This window comes from Mustelus asterias, chromosome 7 (assembly GCF_964213995.1).
Source record: "Mustelus asterias chromosome 7, sMusAst1.hap1.1, whole genome shotgun sequence".
In the NCBI taxonomy this organism is placed as follows: Eukaryota; Metazoa; Chordata; class Chondrichthyes; order Carcharhiniformes; family Triakidae; genus Mustelus; species Mustelus asterias.
In genome coordinates, this window is record NC_135807.1 from 7,920,903 (window position 1) to 7,948,642 (window position 27,740).

A 27,740-nucleotide genomic window follows, 5' to 3' on the forward strand; every position below is an offset into this window, starting at 1 on the left:
TTGTCACATGTATTAGCATACAGTGAAAAGTATTGTTTCTTGCGCGCTATACAGACCAAGCATACCGTTCATAGAGAAAGAAAGGAGAGAGTGCAGAATGTAGTGTTACAGTCACAGCTAGGGTGTAGAGAAAGATCAACTTAATATAAGGTAAGTCCATTCAAAAGTCTGACAGCAGCAGGGAAGAAGCTGTTCTTGAGTCAATTGGTACTTGATCTCAGACTTTTGTATCTTTTTCCCGATGGAAGAAGGTGGAAGAGAGAATGTCCGGGGTGTGTGGGGTACTTAATTATGCTGGCTGATTTTCTGAGGCAGCGGGAAGTGTAGACAGAGTCAATGGATGGGAGGCTGGTTCGAGTGATGGACTGGGCTTCGTTCATGACCCTTTGTAATTTCTTGCGGTCTTGGGCAGAGCAGGAGCCATACCAACCAGATACAACCAGAAAGAATTATTTCTATGGAGCATCTGTAAAACTTGGTGACATGCCGAATTTCCTTAGCCTTCTGGGAAAGTAGAGGCGTTGGTGGGCTTTCTTAACTACAGCATCAGCGTGGGGGGACCAAGACTCCTCACCTGAGTCCTAATGGTTTTACCCGTTTCTTCAAACTATGACCCCTAGTTCTGGACTCCCCCACCATTTGGAACATTCTTTCTGAATCTCCCCTGTCTAACCCTGTTAGAATTTGAAAAGTTTCTATGAGATCCTCTCTCACTCTTCTAAACTCAAGTGAATATAATCCTAACCGATTTAGTCTCTCATCATATGGCAGACCTGCCGTCCCAGGAATCACCTGGTAAGCTTTCACCGCACTCCCTCTATAGCAAGGACATCCTTCCTTCGGGCAGATAAAATGCAGCACATCGTAAGGTGTGGCAGAAGAGAGCCCTCCATCCCATTCTGTTGGACTAAAGCCAAGATTTTACAGTCGCACCCATGGTGAGGTTTGTAGCAGGTGGCACAGATCGTTTGACAGTCTGGAAAAGGTCCGCAGGCTTTGGGCGGGAGTTTTCAGCCTTATGGCAGACAGGTCTCTTTTTCTGGCTCAGTTGGTGGGCCACCGTGAGGGGGGAGGGGTTACCCCTACACCCTATATGTGACGCTGCTTCTTTTTCCTTCCCCAATGACCGGGTTGACCCACCCCCACTGGAGTGCGATTGGACCTACCCTCTGTTCTGAGGAGCAATGGCCTAGTGGTATCATTGCTAGGCGATTAATCCAGAAACTCAGCTACTGTTCTGGGGACCCGGGTTCGAATCCCACCATGGCAGATGGTGGAATTCGAATTCAATTTAAAAAATCTGGAATTAAGAATCTACTGATGACCATGAAACCATTGCCGATTGTCGGAAAAACCCATCTGGTTCACTAATGTCCTTTAGGGAAGGAAATCTGCCGTCCTTACCTGGTCTGGCCTACATGTGAGTCCAGAGCCATAACAATGCAGTTGACTCTCAACTGCCCTCTGAAATGACCGAGTGAGACATTCAGTTGCAAGAAGGCGGCTCACCACCACCTTCTCAAGGGCAACAAGGATGGGGAATAAGTGGCCAGCCAGCAAGGCCCATGTCCCGCGTATAAGTATTTTAAAAATGATAGAGTAATAGGCCGGAATTTTCTGGCAGTTCATGCCGGCATTGACAACAGTGGGACCAGATGATCCCACCAACGGCCAATGGTGGCCCACCCCACTGCCACAAAATACATGGCAAGTCGCGAGGAAAATCCCGCCAAAGAGTTTTCCAGCACATCATATCTGCGCCGGCCATCAAACACCTATCTGCGGGTTAGGTGTATTGGCCATGCTAAATTGCCCCTTAGTGGCAGGTAGACTAGCCAGGGTAAGTGCATGAGGTTATGGGGATAGGGCCTGGGTGGGATTGTGGTCGGTACAGACTCAATGGGCCAAATGGCCTCCTTCTGCACTGTACGGATTCTATGATTCTATTCTAATCCCAATGATGGCCTCACTGATCTTCAGCCTTCCAGCAGGAGGCCATTTGGCCCATTTGTGCCTGTGCTAGCCCTTAGCTTTCCAATTTGTCCCACTCCTCTCTTCTTTCCTCATAAGCATTCTTCTTCTTTTCTTTACAAGTGCTTGCCCAATTCTCTTTAGAATGTAGCGACTGAATCTGTTCCACTGCCCTTTCAGGCAGCATCTCCCTGATTATAACAGATTGCTTCATAACTCCCATCTGGTTTTTTGCATCATTTTGCAGGTCAGTCTTCTCTGCAGATGGTGGGCGAAAGGTCGATGCCAGCGACCGCTTGGCATAAGGAATCAGGCACTGCGGCAAGTTTTAAGGAAGTGGGAATGTGAGTTGTTATTTTTGCGGCAATAGCAGGGAGGAAGTTTATGAAAGTGGGGGAACTCGAGCAAAGGCAAGAAGTAGATCATCGGAAGCAGATCACAGCCACTGAGGGGGAGGGGGACGGCAAGGGCCAGTGCGACCACCAAAACCAGCTTCAAGGCCAGTGGGTCTGTCAGCATCGTTGTGGGTCTTTGATGAAATTGTTGACTGACAGGTACTGCTGGAGGGTGAGGCTGTTGGGAAACTTTGCCTTCCATTGAACATTCTCCAATGTGCAGTGCAAAGCTGAGGATGAGGCGCCACATAGAACCGTCTCTCAACTTACGTCACTGATGGTAGAGGGTATATCATTGCATATCTAACATTAACCATGGAATAGAATCATAGAATCCCTACTGTGCAGAAAGAGGCCATTCAGCCCATTGAGTCTGCGCCAACTCGACTTACCCAGACCTCCCCTCCACACTACCCCCATAACCCTGCACATTTACCATGGCCAATCCACCTAATCTACACATTTTTGGACTCCTTGAAAGGGGGGAATCTCTGAATCCTTTCTCCCCCCAAGTCTCTGACACTATTAAATAAATGATGTATGTTATCCGGTGCAGTTGGACATACATACATACCAATGAGGTGGGGGTGTAGGCTGCTCTGCCCTTTGAGCCTACTCTGCAATTCAGTAAGTAAAATAGTGGCTGATCAGATTGCAGGCGGCACGGTGGCACAGTGGTTAGCACTGCTACCTCACAATGCCAAGGACCCGGGTTCAATTCCAGCCTCGGGTGACTGTCTGTGCGGAGTCTGCACGTACTCCCCGTGTCTGCGTGGATTTCCTCCGAGTGCTCTGGTTTCCTCCCACACTCCAAAGATGTGCAGGTTAGGGGGATTAGCAGGGTAAATACATGGGAATAGAAGGATAGGGCCCAGGGGGTGGCACAGTGGTTCGCACTGCTGCTTCGCAGTGCCAGGGATCCGGGTTCAAATCCTGACTTGGGTCACCATCTGTGTGGAGTTTGCACATTCTCCCTGTGTCTGCGTGGGTTTCCTCCGGGTGCTCTGGTTTCCTCCCACAGTCCAAGGATGTGGGCGTTAGGCTGATTGGCCATGCTTGGTCTTGGGCAGAGCAGGAGCCATACCAAGCTGTGATACAACAGAAAGAATGCTTTTTATGGTGCATCAAATTTATGTGTAAATTTGCACTTATTATGAACAGTGAGCAGATTCATTTGAAATTTCCTACTTGGTAAATTTAACAACATTTACACTTGATATATTGGCCAAATTGATGGGTGGAGGGAGTCGGGGGGTTTGCTTTGATCTTGATTCGATTTATTATTGCCACATGTATTGGGATGCAGTGAAAAGTATTGTTTCTTGTGCTATACAGACAAAGCATACTGTTCATAGAGTACACAGGGGAGAAGGAAAGGACAGGGTGCAGAGTGTAGTGTTACAGTCATAGCTAGGTTGCAGAGAAAGATCAGCTTAATATAAGGTAAGTCCATTCAAAAGTCTGATGGCAGCAGGGAAGAAGCTGTTTTTGAGTCGGTTGGCACGTGACTTCAGACCTTTTTTATCTTTTTCCGGACGGAAGAAGATGGAAGAGAGAATGTGCAAGGTGCGTTGGGTGCTTGATTGTGCTGGCTGCTTTGCTGAGGCAGCGGGTAGTGCTAGGGCGGCAGTTGCGGTGGCATAGTGGTATTGTCACTGGATGAGTAATCCAGAGACCCAGGGTAATGCTCTGGGACCTGGGTTCGAATCCCACCACGGCAGATGGTGAAATTTGAATTCAATAAAAAATGTGAAATTAAAAGACTAATAATGACCATGAAACCATTGCCGATTGTCGTAAAAAAAAACATTTGGTTGAACGTAAATGTCCTTTCGGGAAGGAAATCTGCCGTTCGTACCTGGTCTGGCCGACATTTGACTCCAAATCCACAGCAATGTGGTTGACTCATAACTGACCTCCGAAGCGGCCTAGCAAACCACTCAATCCAGTTCAAGGGCGATTAGGAATGGGCAACAAATGCTGATCCAGTTGGCAACGCCTACATCCCATGGACGAATAAAAACACCATGTGATAAAATGCATGCCATTGTTTGTGTGACCAATGAGCTGTGTGAGTCAGCATCAAAAGTCCCTAATCTCAGCAGCCTGATTCACGTGAAATGAAGCGACATCGCTGGAAGAACTGATAACAGCCAAATACACCCATGCATTCCTCTGAGGGCATTGATGCCAAGAACCTTGGTGCAATCCAGTGGTTGGGGAATTCTCAAACTCTACAGCTTTTGGATTCTAATCTACAAATGTCGCCTTTCAATGTTGACAGGTTGGGCTATGTTTCCATGGCGATCACAGGGCCAGACACATTCCTTTCCTCTCGAGCATTCGTGATTTCAATCACTTCGCTACTGGTGGCTGTGCCTGGGCCCGAATGCTTTCCAATCCCTTCCTTACACTTCTCCACCTCTGTGAAGTTACTGTGAAAATCCCCCAGTCGCCACACTCCGGCATCTGTTCAGGTACACCGAGGGAAAGTTTAGCGTGGCCAATGCACCCGAACCAGCGGGTCTTTCAGACTTTGGGGGGAAACTGGAGCACCCGGAGGAAACCCACGCAGACACGGGGAGAATGTGCAGACTCTGCAAAGCCGAGTATCGAACCCGGGTCCCTGGTGCTGTGAGGCAGCAGTGCTAACCACCGTGCCACCGTGCCGCCCTCAGTGGTCCTGGCCAATATTCCTCACCAATGTCACTAAAAATGGATCATCTTGTCATCACCATACCGCTGTTGGTGGGAGCTTGTGTTATCCAAAAATTGAGAGCCAATTTTCACCCAGCATGCTCACAGAGGCAGGAATGAGGTGATGACCAGATAATCTGTTTTACTCAGGTTGGTTGAGGGATTAAATATTGGCCAAGGCACCGAGGAGAAAGATTAAAGTGAAACCCATCTGGATTCACGGTTGGATGTAAAAATCAAATGGATGCGATTTGAAGAGCAGCAGAGATCGCCTCGTGTCCTGTCAATATTCATCCCTCAAACAACAATCTCAGGCCAGGGACTGATGATGCATGAGCAAATACAGAAATCTGAATGTTTCAATCTCATAGAATCATAGAATCCTGCAGTGCAGAAGGAGGCCATTCAGCCCATCGAACCTGCACCAACCACAATCCCTCCCAGCCCCGTAACCCCACATATTTACCCTGCTAATCCCCCTGACTCTAAGGGGCAATTTAGCAAGGCCAATCAACCTGACCCGCACATCATTGGACTGTGGGAGGAAACCAGAGCACCCGGAGGAAATCCAGAATGCGCAGACTCTGCACAGACAGTGACCTGAGGCTGGAATGGAACCCGGGTCCCTGGCTCTGTGAGGCAGCAGTGCTGACCACTGTGCCATCGTGCCGCCCATAACTTATCCTAGTACCTGTCCACCCCCAAGATCTAGAACCAATGTTTCCCATACCACCCCCTCCTCCTCCCCGGAATGCTCCCACGGCCCCAAAAGCAGGCTCCCTCCTCCCCAACTCCTGGCTTGTTCCTCATGTGGAGTTCTCCCTACCTATCAGTGAGCTAATCTGGCTTCTGGCCAAAGAAGCTGTGGTTCAACAAATAAAGTTCCACCTTATGGAGAAAATAAAAATCCCCAGCATATATAGGCAAACTCCTGAATTTTCCAGAGTAAAACTCCCTTCCAGAAACATCTGCAAAACACACCTTTGTCAAGATCAGGTGCTTTAACATCAAAAATAAGAACAGAAAGTACAGAAAAACTCAGCAGGTCATAGAATCCCTACAGAGCAGAAGGAGGCCATTCGGCCCATCGTGTCTGCACCGACCACAATCCCACCCAGGCCCTATCCCCGTAACGCCAAACATTTACCCTGCTAATCCCCCTGACACTAAGGGGCAATTTAGCATGGCCAGTCAACCTAACCCGCACATCTTTGGAGTGTGAGAGGAAACCGGAGCACCCGGAGGAAACCCACGCAGACACGGGGAGAACGTGCAAATTCCACACAGACAGTGACCCGAGGCCGGAATTGAACCCGGGTCCCTGGCGCTGTGAGGCAGCAGTGCTAACCCCTGTGCCCCAGGTCAGGCAGCATCTGTGAAGAGAGAAACAGAGTTAACGTTTTAAATTTCTTGTGATTTTGAATCCAGTGGACTCTCCTCTTCGAAAACCAAAGCACCATAGCGTCTATTGTAATCTTGTGACAACATGAAATTACTGTGTCCCCTTCCAAAGGTGAGTCATAGAATCCCTACAGTGCAGAGAGGCCATTTGGCCCATTGAGTCTGCACCAACTGAGTATCTTCCTAGCCCCTCTCCCCCGCCCTATCCCCGTTATCCCACACATTTCTCATGGCCAATCCATCTAACCTACACATTTTTGGACTATGGGAGGAAACCGGAGCACCCGGAGGAAACCCACGCAGACACAGGGAAAACGTGCAGACTCCGCACAGACAGTGACCCGAGGCCAGAATCGAACCTGGGTCCCTGGCGCTGTGAGGCAGCAGTGCTAAGCACTGTGCCACCGTGCCGTCACGTTGGCCTCAAAGCATTAACTCTGTTTCTCTCTGGGAGACTCCATGGGAGTCTTTTAAAAGTCAGTTGTTAACAATTCAGGACAAGTAGGTCCCTGTAAAAATGAAGGATAAAGATGGCAAGATTCAGGAACCCTGGATGACAAGAGAGATTGTGAGCTTCATGAAAAGGAAGAAGGAGGTGTACATAAATTTCAGGAAATTGAAAACAGATAAGGCTCTCGAGGAATACAAAGATAGCAGGAAAGAGCTTAAACAGGGACTTGGGGGGCAAAAGGGGTCATGAAATGTCCTTGGCAGGCAGGATTAAGGAGAATCCCAAGACTTTTTAAGCATTTATAAGGAGGAAGAGGTCGCTAAGGAAAGGATGGGTCCACTCAAGGATAGTGGAGGGAATGTGTGTGTGGAGCCAGATGAGGTGGGTGAGGTTCTTAACGAATACTCTGCATCAGTATTCACAGAGGAGAAGGATGTGGTCGATGATGAGTGTAGAAAGGAGGATGTTGACATGTTGAGGTAAAAAGGGAGGAGGTTTTGAAGAATATTAAGGTGGACAAATCTTCAGGGTCAGATTGGGTCTATCCCAGAATACTGAGAGAGGCAAGGGAAGAAATTGCTGAGAACTTGGCCAAAATCTTTGTATCGTCTTTAGTCACGGGTGAGGTACCAGAGAATTGGAGAGTGGCTAACATTGTTCCTCTGCTTAAGAAGGACAGAAGAGACAATCCAGGAAATTACAGGCCTGTGAGCCTTCCATCAGTGGTGGGGAAATTATTGGAGAAGGTTCTTAGGGACAGGATGTACTCACATCTTGAGGAGAATAAGTTTATTAGCGATAGGCAGCATGGTTTTTTGAAGAGGAGATCATGTCTCACAAACTTGATTGAGTTCTTTGAGGAAGCGATGAGAAAAATTGACCAGGGCAGGGCAGTGGATGTTGTATACATGTAAAGCCTTCGATAAGGTTCCTCATGGCAGGCTGATACAGAAGGTGAAGTCACATGGGATCCGAAGTGAGCTGGTAAGATGGATACAAAACTGGCTTGGGTATAGAAGGTGTGGAGATGCCGGCGTTGGACTGGGGTGGGCACAGTAAGAAGGCTCACAACACCAGGTTAAAGTCCAACAGGTTTATTTGGCAGCACAAGCTTTCGGAGCGCTGCTCCTTCATCAGGTGAGTGAGAACTTGTGTTCACAAACAGGGCATATATAGACACAAACTCGATCTACAAGATCATGGTTGAAATGCGAGTCTTTACAGGTAATCAAGTCTTAAAGGTACAGACAATGTGAGTGGAGAGAGGGCCAAGCACAGGTTAAAGAGGTGTGTATTGTCTCCAGCCAGGACAGTTAGTGAGATTTTGCAAGCCCAGGCAAGCCGTGGGGGTTACAGATGGTGTGACATGAACCCAAGATCCCGGTTGAGGCCGGATGGCCTCAACCGGGATCTTGGGTTCATGTCACACTATCTGTAACCCCCACGACTTGCCTGGGCTTGCAAAATCTCACTAACTGTCCTGGCTGGTGACAATACACATCTCTTTAACCTGTGCTTAACCCTCTCTCCACTCACATTGTTTGTACCTTTAAGACTTGATTAACTGTAAAGACTCGCATTCCAACCATTATCTAGTAAATTGAGTTTGTGTCTTTATATGCCCTGTTTGTGAACAGAACTCCCACTTACCTGATGAAGGAGCAGCGCTCCGAAAGCTAGTGCTGCCAAATAATTCTGTTGGACTCTAACCTGGTGTTGTGAGACTTCTTAATGGGCATAGAAAGCAGAGAGTAGCAGTGGAAGGGTACTTTTCTAACTGGAGGTCTGTGACAAGTGGTGTTCCACAAGGAACAGTGCTGGGGCCTCTGTAGTTTGTAAAATATATGAATGATAGTCATAAATATAAATGACAATCCCATATGATATATAAATGATATAAATATATATAAATAGGTAGTCTGATTAGTAAATTTACAGATGATACAAAAATTGGGGTAGCGGCGGATAGTGTGGAGGATTGTCAGAGGATACAGCAGGATATAAATCAGCTGGAGACCGGGGCCGAAAGATGGCAGATGGAATTTAACCTGGACAAATATAAGGTGATGCAATTTGGAAGGTCTACTGCAGAAGGAAAGTATACAGTAAATGGTAGAGCTCTTAGAAATATTAGCATACAGAGGGTTCTAGGCATGCAGGTCCATAGCTCCCTGAAGGTGGCAACTCAGGTGGACAAGGCGGCATATGGTATGCCAGCCTTCATCGTTCAGGGCGTTGAGGATAGAAATTGGAAAACCATGTTGCAGCCGCATAAGACATTGGTTAGGCCACATTTGGAGTATTGTGTACAATTCTGGTCACCACACTACCGGAAGGATGTTGATGCATTGGAAAAGGTGCAGAAGAGATTTACCAAGATATTGTCTGGTTTGGAGGGTATGGACTGTGAAGGAAGGTTAAACAAACTTGGACTGTTTTCATTGGAGTGTCGGAGGATGAGGGGGGGGGACCTGATAGAGGTTCACAAGATTATGACAAGCTTGGATAGAGTGGATAGTCAGAGTCTTTCTCCCAGGGTCAAAGGGTCAATTACTCGGGGGCAGAGGTTGAGAGTGAGAGGGGTAAGTTTAAAAGAGATGTAAAGGGGCAGGTTTTTCACACAGAGGGTGGTGAATACCTGGAACGCGCTGCCGGAGGAGGTGGTGGAAGCAGATTCTATATCAATGTTCAAGAGGCAGCTGGATAGATACATGAATAGGCAGGGAATAGAGGGATATGGACCACATAGAGACAAAAAAATATTAGATTAGAGAGGCATCTGTGTGGGCACAGACTTGGTGGGCCGAAGGGCCTGTTCCTGTGCTGTACTGTTCTTTGTTCTCTCCACAGGGGCTACCAGACCTGCTGAATTTTTCCAGCATTTTCTGTTTTTTAGCTCAGATTTCTGGCATCTGCAGTATTTTGCTTTTATTATGTGAGATTACTGCTCGTTGACCTAGGGACAGCACAGTGGCACATTGGTGAGCACTGCTGCCTCACAGCACCAGGGACTGGGGTTCGATTCCCAGCTTGGGTCCCTGCCTGTGTGGAGTCTGCACGTTCTCCCCGTGTCTGCATGGGTTTTGTCCGGGTGCTCCGGTTTCCTCCCACAGTCCCAAAGACGTACTGGTTTGGCGCATTGACCTGAACAGGCGTCGGAGTGTGGTGACAGGGGATTTTCACAGTAACTTCACTGCAGTGTTAATGCAAGTCTACTTGTGACAATAATAAATAAACTTTAAAAAAAGTTTTCATGTATCTATCCAGATGCCCCTTGAACGTTGTTATAGAATCTGCTTCCACCACCTCCTCCAGCAGCATGTTCCAGGCATTCACCATCCTCTGTGTGAAAAACTTGCCCCTTACATCTCTTTTAAACTTTCCCCCTCTCCACTCTCAACCTCTGCCCCCAAGTAATTGACCCTTCGACCCTCGGAAAACCTCCGGCGCCTGTTCGGGTACACTGAGGGAGAATTTAGCACAGCCAATGCACCCTAACCAGGATATCTGTGTACAGTTCTGGTCACCCCATTATAGAAAGGATATTATCAAACTAGAAAGAGTGCAGAAGAGATTTACTAGGATGCTACCGGGACTTGATGGATTGAGTTATAAGGAGAGGCTGGATAGACTGGGACTTTTTTCTCTGGAGCGTAGAAGGCTGAGGGGTGATTGTATAGAGGTCTATAAAATAATGAGGGGCACAGATCAGCTAGATAGTCAATATCTTTTCCCAAAGGTAGGGGAATCTAAAACTAGAGGGCATAGGTTTAAGGTGAGAGGGGAGAGATACAAAAGTGTCCAGAGGGGCAATTGTTTCACACAGAGGGTGGTGAGTGTCTGGAACAAGCTGCCAGAGGTAGTAGTAGAGGCGGGTACAATTTTGTCTTTTAAAAAGCATTTAGATAATTACATGGGTAAGATGGGTATCGAGGGATATGGGCGAAATGTGGGCAATTGGGACTAGCTTAGGGGTTTAAAAAAAAGGGCGGCATGGACAAGTTGGGCCGAAGGGCCTGTTTCCATGCTGTAAATGTCTATGACTCTATGACTATCTTTCGGACTCTCTCTCACACTGAAACCAAACTATTTGGGAGCCCCATTCTTTTGACTTCTAATTGTCAGAATTTTAAAAAACAAGTACTTTATGTTTTCAATCTTTCTCATCACCCTCTCTGAGCTGGCCTGCAATTTTGCTCTGGGGGTTATTTTATTTTCTTGATTCGGGCTTTCAGGCTTTTCACAATGAAATGAGTCCCTATGAGACTTTGGGGGCAGTTTGGAGCCAGGAGTGGTCCTGGCAATCAGAATAGCTGAACTTGTGTTGATCTGTGAAATTCCCCGCATGGATTCAGCTAGTCAGTTTCACCCCGCAGTGAATAGAGAATATGAAAGGAAAATGTATTCCTTCCTGATTTTCCGGAAAGACCTTTTGAAAAAAAGGGGGGGGGGGGGTGGAATTTAGAGAGAGACTAATAAAAAACATCCTAGGGAATTCCCAATTCAACAAGTGAAATAGGAGCCACGGGAGAAAGAGAATTGCATTTCGGTTTCACTTTGCCTGGCTCACTCAACCTTTGCTCCTGGCTTCACCCACCTCCTCCTTGGGTTGCTGCTGGGGTTTTACTCGGGATGGGCACAGCTCAGGGCAGCCTCCGGAATGAACCCATTCTGCAGATGGAGCACATTAACTCCGAGGAGGCGGTGGATTTTGAGTGTCCCATCTGTTTCCAGTCGCTAGAGAGACCGGTCAAAACCCAATGTGGGCATGTGTAAGTAAGCAGCGGAATTTAACTAAGGGAGGGGGAGGGGGTTGAAAGTTTCTATGGGCTCCCAGTTCTTGGGGGGATTGGGGAAGAGAGATGGTCTGCATGGAGATTTGATAGAGGAAGTCTTCGAAATCCTCAGGGGAGGGAGGGGGGGGGGAGGCGTATGGACAGGAGAGATGGGGAGAATAAAGGCAAAATACTGTGGATGCTGGAAACTGAAACAAAAACAGGAAATGCTGGGGAAACTCAGCAGGTCTGACAGCATCTGTGGAGAGAGAATAGAACCCAGTTCTGTCTACACGCAAATAAAGTCAGTGTTTTTACATCCTCATGGATAGATTTTTAAAATTTGTTATTCCTTCAAGTTTAAAAACTTTTTCTTCAAGGGGACTTTCACAGTAACTTCATTGCAATGTTAATGTAAGCCTTACTTGTGACTAATAAATAAACTTTAAACTTTTAAGTGACAAAGCCAATGTAAGGGCAGCATGGTGACAGGGTGGTTAGCACTGCTGCCTCACAGCGCCAGGGACCTAGGTTCGATTCCCGGTTTTGGGTCACTGTTTGTGTGGAGTTTGCACGTTCTCCCGGTGTCTGTGTGGGTTTCCTCTGGGTGCTCCGGTTTCCTCCTGCAGTCCAAGGATGTGCGGGTTAGGTGAATTGGCCATGCTAAATTGTCCCTTAGTGTCAGGGGGCCGAGCTAGGTTAATTGCATGGGGTTATGGGGATAGGGCCTGAGTGGGATTGTGGTCAATTCAGATTCAATGGGTCGAATGGCCTCCTTCTGCACTGTAGGATTCTAGGATTCTATGAACTCAATGTGCAGAGTGGACTGGGCAGACCTGAATCCATTACCTTGCTTGCTCCAAAATCCAATTTCAAATTGCATCCAATTCCTGGTCCCCACTAGAGAGACAAACAAGATCCAAGCTGACAAGATAAGGCATTGCATCCCCCATCTTATAGAATCATAGAATCTACAGTGCAGCAGGAGGCCATTCAGCCCATCGGGTCTGCGCCAACCACAATCCCACCCAGGTCCTATCCCCGTAACCCGATGTATTTACCCTGCTAATTCCCCTGACACTAAGGGGCAATTTGCCATGGCCAATCAACCTAACTCGCACATCTTTGGAGTGTGGGAGGAACTGGAGCACCCGGAGGAAACCCACACAGACACGGGGAGAATGTGCAAACTCCGCACAGACAGCGACCCAAGCCAGGAATTGAACCTGGGTCCCTGGCGCTGTGAGGCAGCAATGTGCCACCCTGGGCTTGATCTGATGCCTTGGGCGGAATTTTATGGCCTCTCTCGTCCCAAAACCGTAAATCCCACCCAAGGCCAACGGACCTTCCCATTGTCTGCCCCTTGCCCACTCAGATTCCTGTGGCGGACAGGGCGGTAAAATCTGGCCTTGATCTTAGCTGAAAAGACAAGGATGGAGTATATTTTAATTGATAGAACATCACAATATTTATATTTTTCAGACTGTGTTTTGTTTTTTAGAATTGGTGCTTATTTGAAATTGAACAGTGGAGTCAGAATTCTAATGTGAGCGCCTGTTTGTTCAGTTGTAAGACAGGAATAAAGAATATAATTTAACAGTGGCTGGCCCGGGGGAGATGGTGGCATAAATGATAATCTGACTGGACTAGTAATCCAGAGATGGATCCGGGTTCAAATCCCACAGTGGTGGCTGGTAGAATTTGAATTTGAGTCGAGAAATTGAAAAGCTGGTTTTAGTATTGGTGACCACGCAGCTACCATGGATCTGACTCAGCAAGGAAATCTGCCATCCCTACCTGATCTGGCCTGCATGGGACTTCAGATCCACAATCTGTTTGACTCATCACCGCTCTGAAATGGCCGAACACCCCACTCAGTTCAAGGGCGATAAATGGTGTCCTTGCCAAGAATGCTGACATCACATGAAAGAATTTGTTTTAAAAACCTGCTGAGTTAGGGGCAGTACTGCCCTTCTGATAATGCTCTTGTGAATACAGACACTTAGTGCTGACCCAACTCTTCCTTGATCATAGAGCTTTACAGCACAGAAAGGGGCCCTTCAGCCCATCATGTCTGTGCTGGCCATCAAGCACCTATCCTAATCCAATTTTCCAGCACTGGGTCGGTATGCTTGGGTGTTTCAAATGCCCACCTAAATACTTCTTAAATGTTGTGAGGCTTCCAGCCTCTACCACCTTTTCAGGCAAAGAGTTCCAGATTCCTACCACCCTCTGGGTGGAAAGGTTTTTTCTTAAATCTCTTGTCCCTTACCTTAAATCTATGCCTGCCCTGGTTATTGACCACTCAACTAAGGGGAAGAGTTTCTTCCAATCTACCCTATGTGACGTCAGTGTACCTTTAAGAAAGTTTTTTAAAAATATGATTTCTGCAGCTCACAACTTCAGTGATGTCATTATTGTTGCCAGGCAGATTATGATGAGTCCTTTTATTGCTACCTAAGTGGTTTAAATGGGGTTGTTAATGTTTACTCTGGGATTAGTTTTACGAACCTGCGTTGTTAGGAGGACAGTCATGTGTTTTTGGACAGGTATTTTTTTCATTTCCAGTTTGGAGCTGCAGGTTTGAGTTTTAGTTTTAGAAGGGGCAGCAAGCTAAAAAGAAGTGTTTTCCCTCTCTCCCTGTTTTTCTTTTGTGGAAATTCTCTTGTTTTCCTGAAGGGTAAAAATCTGCTGTTGCTGGGGGGCTAGACCAGAGTCTCTGGTGTTTTGGGAAGCTGTCTTGTCTTCAAACTGTTTTGAGTCTCAAGAGCGTTTGACTGCAGAATTCAACTAATGGCCTCAATCCCATTATCACGTGAGCAGTAGACTTTGCTGCATTGAACCTGTTGAAAGGGTTGGTTATGGAGGTTGGGACAGCTTCTATATATTTGTTAAAGGTTATACATTATCGCGGTTTTTTGTTTCTTGTTTGTAATTGATAAAAGTTCTTGCTCATTTTCTTATTATGCATGTTAACTATATTCTTAAATTAAATTTGTTTGACAAAAGCTCCCCAGTGGGTCATTTGAATCACACCTGAAGTGAAAGATCTCATGCTTATCCTAGCCAAATTCAGGATGCAAAACATATGATTCAGATGGGCTCCATAAAACACTTTGAAGTTTCTGACCTGAACCGTAACACCTATCTATGTCTACCATAATATTGTAAACCTCAATCAGATCCCCCACTCAGCCTTCTCAGCTGTGAGGGAAACAGCCCCAACCGAACCATTCAAGTGGATACTTTTCGCACTGAATCATATGACGGAGTTATCCAAAGTGGCAAAATCTGCAGCGTTGACAGGAGCAAAAAAATCTTTTCGCACAGCAAGTGGGTCGGATCTGGAATGTGCTGCCTGAGGATGTGATAGCGACAATGGCATAGTATTATTGCCACTGGACGAGTAATCGGGACTTCTTTATTCTCTTTTATTAAAATATATTTGGAAAATACCTTCCATTAAAATGTTGGAATTCCTACCCTAACAGCACTGTGGGTGTACCCACACCTGACGGACTGCAGCAGTTCAAGAAAATGGTTCACCGCCACCTTCTTGAGGCGAGGCTGGTGGTATTGTCAGTGGACTAGAAATCCAGAGACTCAGAGAAATCTGCCATCCTTACCCGTTCTGCCCGATATGTGACTCCAGACCTACAGCAATGTGGTTGGCTCTTGAATGCCCTCTGAAACAGCCGAGCGAGACACGCAGTTCAAGGGCAATTGGTTGTGGGTTAGTGTGACACCCACATCCCATGGAAAAAAGGCAGGTTCCATCCAGGCATTCAAGAGGGAATTGAATTATGATCTGAAAATTTGAAGCTTGCGCATTCTACCCGTGTCTGTGTGGGTTTCCTCCGCATGCTCCGGTTTCCTCTCACAGTCCAAAGATGTGCAGGTTAGGTGCATTGGCCATGCTAAATTGACCCTTAGTGTCCCAATCCTGTAGGTTAGATGGATGAGGGTTATGGGGATTGGACGGGGTGAGGGTGTGTGGGCCTGGGTGGGATTGTGGTCAGTGCAGGCTCGATGGGCCGAATGGCCTCCTTCTGCTCTGTAGGATTCTATGGTTCTATGTGCACTCGATCAAAAACCTTCATCATTGTGAAGATCTCACCCGGGTCACCGCACTCCCTCCCTCCTCCGCTGCCACTCCACCCGCCCCCCCCTCCCTGCCCAGCCTTTCCTTCCAATCAGAAAGGAGCCCTGGCTTCATTGTGTCTGTGTAACTTTTCCCTTTCAGCTTCTGCCAAGAATGCCACTCGAGAAACTTCCACGCAAGTGATGGAAAATGTCCGATATGTCGGAAAGACACGTCTTTCACTGAGCAACGTGCAATGGACATTGAGGAGCAGATGATGACCAAGAAGGCAAATTGCAGAGGTTGTGACACTCAGGTTAGTCAATGCAGGGCAGCCGCTTGGCGTTTTGACCACTTTTGTTGGGTTCAGTTGTAGAGGCTCATCGCATCTCGACATTTGTAATTTGAACTAAAGTTGAAGTGATTTCTCACGCTTGAGGTGGGATTTCCAATCACCCCCCTCTCGTCCTAGGCCGTAAATTCCTGCCCGAGGTCAACGAACCTTTTGTTAGTCCATCGAATTGTTGATCCCGCAGCGGACGGGACAGGAAAATTTAGGCCTCAGTCTGAGAAGCTGAAAGAGACACAAGGACAAGGGTGGCACGGTGGTTAGCACTGCTGCCTCACAGCGCCAGGGACCTTTCAGGGCTTGGGTGACTGTCGGTGTGGAGTTTGCATATTCTCCCTGTGTTTGCATGGGTTTCCTCCGGGTGCTCCAGTTTTCACTTACAGTCCAAAGATATGCAGGTTAGGTGGATTGGCCATGCTAAATTTCTCCTTAGTGTCCAAAGATGTGTAGATTAGATGGATTGGCCATGAAACTTCTTCTGAAAGACACATGCTTTCAGGTAATGCTTTGGGAAATCGCAATGTTAATATTTTAGGATATTAAGGGGAGCAGACGGAGTAGATAGAGAGAAACATTTTCTGCTGATTGGGCAGTCTAGGTGTAGGGATAAAAGATCTAAAGATTAGAGCAGATCTTTCAGAGAAAATTTAGGAAACATTTGGACACAAAAAGGGTGGTAGAAGTTTGGAGCCCTCTTTTGCAAATGGCAATGCATGCTATTCATGTTAATTTTAGATTTGAAATTAGAACCATAGTACCCCAGAAATGATACAGCACAGAAGGGGGCCATTCAGCCCATCTTGTCCACGCTGACCCAAAGACAGCCAGGTGCCCTTTCCAATCCCACCTTCCTGCTCCCAACCCATTGCCCTGTAGTTTGCAGCACTTAAGTTGCAGATCCAGGTACCTTTTTAGAAGAGTTTAGGGTCTCTGCCTCCACCACCAACTTGGGCAGCGAATTCCAGACAGCCACCACCCTCTGTGTACAACCGTTTGTCCTTTTGTCCCCTCTCATCTTTCTGCCACTGAGCTTGAATCTATGACCCTGGTTTTTGAACTCTCTGCCAAGGGAAACAGGCTCCTTCTGTTGACTCTCTCCCTACCCCTCACAATATTGTATATCTCAATCATGTCACCCCCCTCCTCCCCTCCCAGGGGGCCTTCGATGCCAACACACCACCTCAACCAACACAGCCTCGTACAGGTAAGCTTCTAACCTGCCAGCAGAACAAAGACAATTCCAAATAGAAAGGTCTGCTGTTAGATGTGATTCCACAAATGGGCAGCACTTGCTGAACAGTGCTGAGTGTGCTAATAGCCACAAGGCTATTATTTCAAGGAAAGCAACTCCAACCTCTCCAATCTCTCCACGTAGCTACAATTCTCCAGCCCTGACAACATCCTGGTAAACCTCCTCTGCACCCTCTCCAGAGCAATTACATCCTTCCTGTAATGTGGCGACCAGAACTGCACACAATACTCCAGTTGCGGCCACATCAGTGTTTCACACAGTTTCATCATTAAATCCTTACTTTTGTATTCTATATCTCTGCTAATGAAGGAGAACATTCCATATGCCTTCTTTACAACCTTATCTACCAGGACTGCTGCCTTTAGGGACCTGTGTACTGCACAGCAAGGTCTCTCACTTCATCTACCCATCTCAGTATAATCCCATTTATTGTGCATTTACTTTGACTGATAGATTTTTGTTATATTGAGGGCTGTGAGCAAAGACAGCTGTTTGATGTGAGGTCTCAGATCAGCCATGAAGTCATTGAATGGCGGAAGAGACTTGAGGGGGTAAAGGTCTCCTCCTGTTCCTGTGTATAACAGAGGTTTCGGGTCTTATTCAGGTATGCTTAATGGACATGAGGGCGCACACACAAACCTGCTCAAAGTACCTGGAGGAGTATGGTCCAGCCTTAGATGCCTATACACCACCTCAACCAACACCTGCCTCGTACAGGTAAGCTTCTAACCTGCCAGGAGAACAAAGACAATTCCAAATAGAAAGGTCTGCTGTTAGATGTGATTCCACGATTGGGCAGCACTTGCTGAACAATGCTGAGTGTGCTAATAGCCACACTAACAACCACTTTGAGAGCATCAATCGTGCTCTTAATGTGGCTAATAAACACCTTACTAGAAGCGACACACAGTCATTGACTTAAATTGAATTGAATTGAATTGAATTGATTTATTATTGTCACATGTATCAGAATACAGAGAAAAATATTATGCAAACAAAAGGGATATGTTCAAGTTTTTTGTCTTTTCAAGCTTTGGAAACCTATAATTCCCCATTGCTTTCTCTATGGCAACACCTCAGCCACTCAGAGTTGGCTTGCTGACCAATCAGCAGCCTTTTCTCCTATAATATAATTTGCTGCTATCCTTTGAAATTTGGCATTCTTGCATTTGTCCTGATGAGTGCAAGACCAAAAGCTTCAGCAGCCTGTCTCTCTTTTCAGCAATATTTATAATTCCATAGGTACGACACTATCTGATATGTTGGCCCAGACACTCTGATGGTTCAGTGTGGTACATCCCCAGAGAATCCTGAATGGATGGATGGATGGGTACAGTGGTAAACCAGGAGCCGCTTTTGCATGTCGTCCCAACTCCTTGGCCAGGATCTTCCACTCGTCCTCCCCCCGCACCACCACCACCCACCGCCCCCCGCCCCCCCCCCCCCCCCCCAACCCAACCACCCCCGCCACCCCCCCAAGCGGGTTTTCTGGTGACAGATGGCTGCCGATGGAATCTTCCAGTCTCACCGAAGTCAATGGCCATTTGAATTGCTCGTTCACCGTGCAGCTGGGGTACTGCCACGGGGGTGGGTGGGAGAGGGGCATTGCCTTTGGCAGGACAAGAAGCTGCCTCACAGCGCCAGGGATCCGGGTTCAATTCCGGCCTCGGGTCACTGTCTGTGTAGATTTTGCACGTTCTCCCCGTGTCTGTGTGGGTTTTCTCCGGGTGCTCTGGTTTCCTCCCACAGTCCAAAGATGTGCGGGTTAGGTTGATTGGCCATGCTAAAATTGACAATCGTGTCGGGGGGATTAGCAGGGTAAATATGAGGAGTTATGGGAATAAGGCCTGGGTGGTATTGTGATTGGTGCAGACTCGATGGGCTGAATGGCCTCCTTCTGCACTGTCAGGATTCTATGATCTAACATTAGCTGAGTTTCTGGATTAATAGTCCAGCGATAATACCACTAGGTCATCGCCTCCCCATTCATGCAAATGAAATCCCATGCGTCTGTGAAGCTAATTTAGTGCCTGTAAACAGAGCGTCTTAGTTTTGCAACACTTCATTAGGTATTCAGTCACTGGAGAAAATAGCCTTCATGTAATGTGTCACTGTTTTAAAGTGGTTCATTGGATTATATACATGGTTGATTACAAATCTCTGATACATTTGATTTGATTTGATTTATTATTGTCACATGTATTAGTATACAGTGAAAAGTATTGTTTCTTGCTCGCTGTACAGCCAAAGCATACCGTTCATAGAGAAGGAAACGAGAGAGTGCAGAATGTAGTGTTACAGTCATAGCTAGGGTGTAGAGAAAGGTTAACTTAATGCAAGGTAAGTCCATTCAAAAGTCTGACAGCAGCAGGGAAGAAGCTGTTCTTGAGTCGGTTGGTATGTGACCTCAGACTTTTGTATCTTTTTCGTGATGGAAGAAGGTGGAAGAGAGAATGACCGGGGTGCGTGGGGTCCTTGATTATGCTGGCTGCTTTTCCGAGGCAGTGGGAAGTGTAGACAGAGTCAATGGATGGGAGGCTGGTTTGCGTGATGGATTGGGCTGCATTCACGACCCTTGGTAGTATTTTGCGGTCTTGGACAGAGCAGGATGTGCAAAGATGTGCGGGTTAGGTTGATTGGCTATGCTAAAATTGCCCCTTAGTGTCCTGAGATGTGTAGGTTAGAGGGATTAGCGGGTAAATATGTAGGGATATGGGGGTAGGGCCTGGGTGGGATTGTGGTCAGTGCAGACTCGATGGGCTGAATGGCCTCCTTCTGCACTGTCGGGTTTCTATGATTTCTAGGAGCCATACCAAGCTGTGATACAACCAGAAAGAATGCTTTCTATGGTGCATCTTTAAAGGTTGGTGAGGGTCGTACAGTTAATGTAGTGATGTTTCAATGGTTCTGTTTCTCTCTTTGCTCCCTATTTGAAAGTTGAGGACATGTTTATTGCTGTTCTTTTATCATTCAAAAACAATATAACCTAGCAATGCTTTCTATTTTATAAGCACCATCGAAACAATTGGATGGACATTTACCTGCCCATACTGCCAAGAGGCGAACTATGATGTGGAAGACTTGGTAACACACTGCTGTACACATCACTCTCATGACTATCGGCGAGTGGTAGGTGCTTTAATATTGCTTCTTCTTAATCTTTATAATGTTTGCGCAATGATAACATTTGTAGTGTGTGAGTGCCATATTGAAAATCGGTAGATGCTCTCTGATGGCTCCATGCGTTTACCTGACATTCAAACCTGGAGATCCCTCGACCCTTTGCTGTGTCAGTCCATGTCAGCAAGGGTGACAATTGGTCTCAATCCCTCTGGGTTGGGAAAAGAGAGACGCCCTGAGACAAAAACTTTGCATTAAGGGGAGGTGGTGGCATAATGGCATTGTCACTGGGATAGTAATCCAGAGAGGTAATGGCCTGGGGGACCCGGGCTTGAATCCCACCTCCGCAAATGGTGAAATTTGAATCCAAAGGAAACCTGGAATTGACCTGGATTGTTGTAAAAATGCATCAGATTCACTTATGTCCTTAGGGAAGGAAATCTGCTGTCCTTACCCTGTCAGGCCTACATGTGACTCCAGACCCACAGCAATGTGTGGTTAACTCGCGTGACATGGTGGCGCAGTGGTTAGCACTGCTGCCTCACAGCGCCAGGGACACAGGTTCAATTCCAGCCTCGAGTCACTGTCTGTGTGGTGTTTGCACATTCTCCCCGTGTCTGCGCGGGTTTCCTCCGGGAGTTCCTCCCACAGTCCAAAGGTGTGCAGGTTAGGTTGATTGGCCATGCTAAATTGACCCTAGTGTCAGGGGATTAAGAGATTGTCCAAAGATGTGCAGGTTAGGTTGATTGGCCATGCTAAAAATTGCCCCTTAGAGTCCTGAAATGCGTAGGTTAGAGAGATTAGGGTAAATATGTAGGGATATGGGGTAGGGCCTGGGTGGGATTGTGGTCGGTGCAGACTCGATGGGCCGAATGGCCTCCTTCTGCACTGTAGGGTTTCTATGATTTCTATGAAATATGTGGGGTTATGGGAATAGGGCCTGGGTGGGATTGTGGTCGGTGCAGACTCGATAGGCCGAATAGCCTCCTTCTGCACTGTAGGGATTCTACTCTGAAATGCCCTCTGGCAAGTCACTCAGTTTATGGGCAATTATGGCTGGGCAATGCATGCTGTGGCCCAGCCAGTGACGTCCTTATCCCGTGTAACAATAAACATAAGAATTTGTATAGCACCTTTTATGATCTCAGCACATGCAAATGCTCTATACAACCAATGAGTTCCAACCAGAGCTCTGACTGAAGCATTGTCCAGACTCAAAATATTGGCTCTATTCTCTTTCTCCAGATGCTGTCAGACCTGCTGAGATTTTCCAGCATTTTCTGAATCTGTTTTTTCAGTGTTAGAACATAGAACATAGAAAAGCTGCAGCACAAACAGGCCCTTCGGCCCACAAGTTGCGCCAAACATGTCCCTACCTACTAGGCTTACCTATAACCCTCTATCTTACTCACTTCCATGAACTTATCCAAAAGTCTCTTAAAAGACCCTATCGAATCGGCCTCCACTACCACTACCGGCAGCCGATTCCACACACCCACCACCCTCTGAGTGAAAAACTTACCCCTAACATCTCCTCTGTACCTACTCCCCAGCACCCTAAACCTGTGACCTCTTGTGGCAACCATTTCAGCCCTGGGTAAAAGCCTCTGAGAATCCACTCTATCAATACCTCGCAACATCTTATACACCTCTATCAGGTCACCTCTCATCCTTCGCCTCTCCAAGGAGAAAAGACCTAGCTCTCTCAACCTATCCTCTTAAGGCATGCAACCTAATCCAGGCAACATCCTTGTAAATCTCCTCTGCACCCTTTCTATGGCTTCCACATCCTTTCTGTAATGAGGTGACCAGAACTGGGCACAGTACTCCAGGTGGGGTCTGACCAGGGTCCTATACAGCTGCAGCATTATCTCCCGATTTCTAAACTCAATTCCTCTACTGATGAAGACCAGCATTCCATACGCCTTCTTAACCACAGCCTCTACCTGCGACGCCACTTTGAGCATCCTATGAACACGGACTCCAAGATCCTTCTGATCTTCCACACTGCCAAGCGTCTTACTCTTAATATTATATTCTTTCATCCTATTCGACCTGCCAAAATGAACCACCACACACTTATCTGGGTTGAAGTCCATCTGCCACTTCTCCGCCCAGTCTTGCATCTTATCTATGTCTCGTTGCAACTGCTGACATCCCTCTACACTATCCACAACACCACCAACCTTTGTGTCATCAGCAAACTTGCCAACCCATCCTTCCACTTCCTCATCTAGGTCATTTATAAAAATCACAAAGAGCAAGGGTCCCAGAACAGATCCCTGGGGCACTCCACTGGTGACCGACCTCCATGCTGAAAAAGACCCATCTACAACCACTCTTTGCCTTCTGTGGGCAAACCAGTTCTGAATCCACAAGGCAATGTCCCCTTGTATCCCATGCCCCTTCACTTTCTCAATAAGCCTTGCATGGGGCACCTTATCAAACGCCTTGCTGAAATCCATATAAACTACATCTACTGCTCTTCCCTCGTCTATGTGTCTATGTTGATTGGCAGATGAATATTAACCAGGGATAGCTCCCCCATTCTCCTTTAAACGAATACCATGGGATTTTATTATGTCACCTGAGAATCCGGAGGAGGCCATAGTTTAACATCAGCTCCAAACGACAGCCGCTCTGACACTGCAGCACTCCCTCCGTTCTGCACTGGAGCGTCAGCCTTGATTTTTGAGCTCAAGGCGTGGAATGGGAGTCAAAGCCGCCTTGTTCTGACTCGAAGATGAAAGTAATATCAATGTCTCTTTTAATATTTCCAACCTAAAACTTTGGATTCTTGTCCTGTAGGTCTGTCCCATCTGTGCGTTGATGCCATGGGGAGATCCCAATTATTACAGCAGAAACTTCCTGACACACCTTCGCCTGCGACACCAATTCGATTATGAACACTTTGTGGTGAGTGTCATTTTATACCCTGTTTGATTTGATTTATTATTGTCACATGTATTGGTATACAGTGAAAAGTATTGTTTCTTACGCGCTATACATACAAAGCATGCCGTTCATAGAGAAGGAAACGAGAGAGAGCAGAATGTAGTGTCACAGTCATAGGCAGGGTGTAGAGAAAGATCAACTTAATGCGAGGTATGTCCATTCAAAAGCCTGACAGCAGCAGGGAAGAAGCTGTTCTTGAGTTGGTTGGTACATGACTTCAGACTTTTTTCCTGACAGAAGAAGGTGGAAGAGAGAATGTCCGGGGTGCGTGAGGTCCTTAATTATGCTGGCTGCTTTGCCAAGGCAGCGGGAAGTGTAGACAGTGTCAATGGATGGGAGGCTGGTTTGCGTGATGGATTGGGCTTCATTCACAACCCATTGTAGTTTCTTGCGGTCTTGGGAGAGCCGGAGCCCATACCAAGCTGTGATACAACCAGAAAGAATGCTTTCTATGGTGCATCTGTAAAAGTTGGTGAGAGTCGTAAGCTGTAGGATTCACTAAAATGTTTTGTTATTACTTATTCAGTTTTGGCATGTGGCATTGCTGCCAACTTTCATTGCCCATCCCTGATTGTCCCTTGAGAAGGTTGAAGGTTGCCTTCTTGAACCGCTACATTCCTTGAGGTGTAGGTACATTCACAGTGCTGTCAGGGAGGGAACGCCAGGATTTTGTCTCAGCGACAGTGAAGGAACGGCCGATATATTTCCAAGTCAGGAAAGTGAGTGGCTTGGAGGGGAACTTGCAGGTGGTAGTGTTCTCATGTACCTGCTGCCCTTGTCCTTCTAGGCGCTAGAGGTCACAGATTTCGAGATACTGTCGGAGGCGTTTTGGGGAGTCTTGACGTGCTCTGGCTTGATGTGGTAGCTCTGAATAATCTAACCCACCTGCGTCAAATATCTTCCCCGTGGAACAGTTTCATCCAGCCCACAGTGTGCTTTTAACATGTTGCAATCCTCTGCCATAGTCCTTGATGCGTGAGTCTTGCATGTACTGGTGTTGCAGTCATCAATGGGTAATGCTTCTGTTTGTGAATGGGAGCTGGGGTTAGCACCAGAATTAGCAAGACAATGGAAAGTAGCCTCCCGCCAGCCTTGACTTTTTAAAAATTCATTCGTGGGACATGGGCGTCGCTGGCTGGCCAGCATTTATTGCCCATCCCTAGTTGCCCGAGGGCAGTTGAGAGTCAACCACATTGCTGTGCCTCTGGAATCACATGTAGGCCAGACCAGGTAAGGACGCCAGATTTCCTTCCCTGAAGGACTTTAGTGAACTACATGAGTTTTTCTGACAATCGACAGTGGGTCATCAGTGGATCCTTAATTCCAGATTTTTTATTGAATTCAAATTCCACCATCTGCCGTGACGGGATTCGAACCCGGGTCCCCAGATCATTCGCCAAGTTTCTGGATCTAGCGATAATTCCACTCAGCCATCGCCTTCCCAACTAACCTTTGCATCGTTCAGCAGCAATTGGCGCCAAAAGATCAGAATAGTGGAGAAATGGGTAACTCTTAACCTTAAAAAATGGTTCTTCTCTCTCTTCATTTCAGGATTTCAGTCAAGATGAAGAACTGATGTTGCAAGACACGATTTTGAACTCGTTTCAGGATTGTGCTCAGATCCCATTTTAATAAACATTTCCAGCAGCCAATCAGGTGCTTCAGAAAGAAGTGAAATCGTGCTTTTCACATCAGCCTTTTACTTTCAAAGTCAATTTGCAACCATGGCATCTCATCCAAAACCCTGATTAAAACTGCTTTGGATTGTTGTTTGGAACAGTGGGCGAAATCTCCTGGCCCTTCCCACCAGTGGGACCTTTCAACCACGTAAAACACCGTACACATCGGCGGGACTGGAAGATCTCACCGACGGCCAATGGCGAACCGCCTCCCATGCTAGAAAACAGGTGGGGGGGAGGGGGTGGGAAATGGGGGGGGGGGGGGGGGGGGAAATCCCACCCAATGTTTCTTTCAGCTTGTGAGGGAAGTTGTCAATCCCAAAGCAATAATTTCTCCACAAACTCCATACAACAAATCTATTGAAGCATCTATTTTTATGAATTTTAGTTGTATATTCAATTGTAAATCTTCACTTCCCTGTTAGTAATCAAAGCATGATGAGACTTTTTAAATTCATTCATGGCATGTGGGCATCACTGGCTGGGCATTGGTTGCCCATCTCTAATTGCCCCTGAACTGAGTGTCTCACTCCGCCATTTCAGGAGGGTAGTTTAGAGTCAACCACATTGCTGTGGGTCTGGAGTCACATGTAGGCCAGACTGGGTAAGGATAGCAGATTTCCTTCCCTAAAGGGGCATGATTGAACCAGATAGGTTCAAATTTATTCATTAAATTTAAATTGCACCATTTGCCATGGTGGGTTTGAACACATATCCCAGGACCGTTAACCTGGGCTGGGGAATTACGAGTACAATGGCATTACTGCTACACCATTGTAATTCAATACACTTGGCAACTCTCTGTCCCTTCTTTGTTTCTTTCTGATCTGTTAACTGTTCTGTTATACACTACTGGCAGGATTTTTCAGCTCTTCCCAATAGTGGGATCTTCCAGTCCTGCCAAAGGTGACCCCCTGAGGCGGGTTACCCAGCAGCAGGGCGGGGAAGCCACACAAAATGCTGTAGACATCAATGGGACTGGAAGATTCTGCCTCCACCGCTGGAAAACACGCCATGGAGCTCTGGAAAATCCTGCCCTACACCTCCCAGAACATTCTTTACATGTGTTATCCTCTTATCTGTCCCGACACAGTCTTTACATCTGGTGACATCCAATTGGCCCTTTGACCTGTGCTCATAACCAATAATCATCTTTGCTCCTGAATTATGCATACACAGCAGAATCGACCAATCAAACCTTTTCCCTTGCTATAACTCTCTAAATACCTCTGTCATAGGAACATTGGAACAAGAGCACGCCATGCAGTCATTCGCACCATCTCTATCATTCAATTAGACCATGGCTGATCTGGTTGTAATCTCAAATCCCCATAACCTTTGATTCTCTTGTCAATCAAAAACCTGGTTCACTCAGCCTTGAATAAATTCAACGACCCATCCTTCACGGCTTTCTGTGAAGGAGAATTCCACAGGCTAATGAGGAAAAAAAATCGTAAAAGTGAGATATCCATCACTGTTTAAACTGTTTCCCTTAGTTCCATTCTCCTCCACAAGAGGAAACATCGTATCGTTCTCTCTCTCTCTTTCTCCATCTGTCTCTTTCACACTTTCCCTCTCTTTCTCTTTCTTTATTTCTTGTCCTTTCTCTTCCCCCCCTTTCTCCCTCCGTCTCTTTCACACTTTCCCTCTCTCTCTCTTTTCCTTTCTCTCTTTCCCTCTCTCTATCTTTCTTTCTTCCCCCCCCCCCCCCTTCTCATTTCTTTCTTTCTCTTTTTCTCTTCCTTTCTTCCTCTATCACTCTTTCCTGCTCTCTATCCCTCCCTTTTGCTTTCTCTCTCTCTTTCTTTTTCCTTCACTCCTTCCCCATTTCCCCCCTCACTCTCATTCTCCTCTCTTGGTGCAGCAGGGAACGCAGTGAAAACTCCAGTTAAACCCATAACCAGGATTTCCACTACACATCTGAGAATATTAAAGTTATCTTGGCAAGGCTGGAGCAGCTCTGAGGAAATTGCAAGCGAAAATCCCATGAAACTTTCCCCTTGACTTTGCACTTTGATACTGGGGATTATCTTGTGGTTTTCCTCTGATTCTCTCGAATGTTTGAATATTATGTTTTGCACTGTGAAGCTAGAACTGTACACAGAGCTCAAAGCCTACACGACAACTTCCTGTACATCCATCGATTGTTACCTTGTCTAAAACATTTCCAAAGAGAATTTTGGAAGTATCTGTTTTTTATGATCTATTTTGTTTGCATTTCAAGAGAACAATTTGCACAATAAATAAATATGAACTTTAATCTGAAATCTTTTATCAAATCTCACTGCTATTTATCATGGGTTTATTGCAGTTAATCTTTGTCAGGCTTCAGAGAATGATTAGAAACTGCACATACAGGAAAATATAGAAACATGGAAATTAGAGCAGGAGGAGGCCATTCAGCCCTTCCAGCCTGCTCCGCCATTCATTTTGATCATATTCAATATCCTGATCCCCCCCTGCCACATATTTCTTTAGCCCCAAGAGCGATATCTAATTCCTTCTTGAAATCACACAATGTTTTGACCTCAACTACTTTCTGTGGGGGTGAATTCCACACATTCGCCAACCTCTGGGTGAAGACATTTCTCCTCGCCTCAGTTCTAAAAGGTTT

The 27,740-nt window shown here is 46.6% G+C and overlaps 1 protein-coding gene across 1 annotated transcript; it reads left to right on the top strand.

Annotated features, from left to right (window-relative positions):
- The first annotated feature begins 11,502 nt into the window (after positions 1-11,502).
- Positions 11,503-26,809, top strand: rnf125 (ring finger protein 125, E3 ubiquitin protein ligase). Its single transcript, XM_078217006.1, has 6 exons — positions 11,503-11,687; positions 15,934-16,087; positions 17,977-18,089; positions 20,384-20,501; positions 23,301-23,408; positions 24,999-26,809. Exons 1-6 carry the CDS (start codon positions 11,548-11,550, stop codon positions 25,077-25,079), a joined length of 714 nt encoding a protein of 237 aa, XP_078073132.1. The 5' UTR covers positions 11,503-11,547; the 3' UTR covers positions 25,080-26,809.
- The last annotated feature ends 931 nt before the right edge of the window (positions 26,810-27,740 follow it).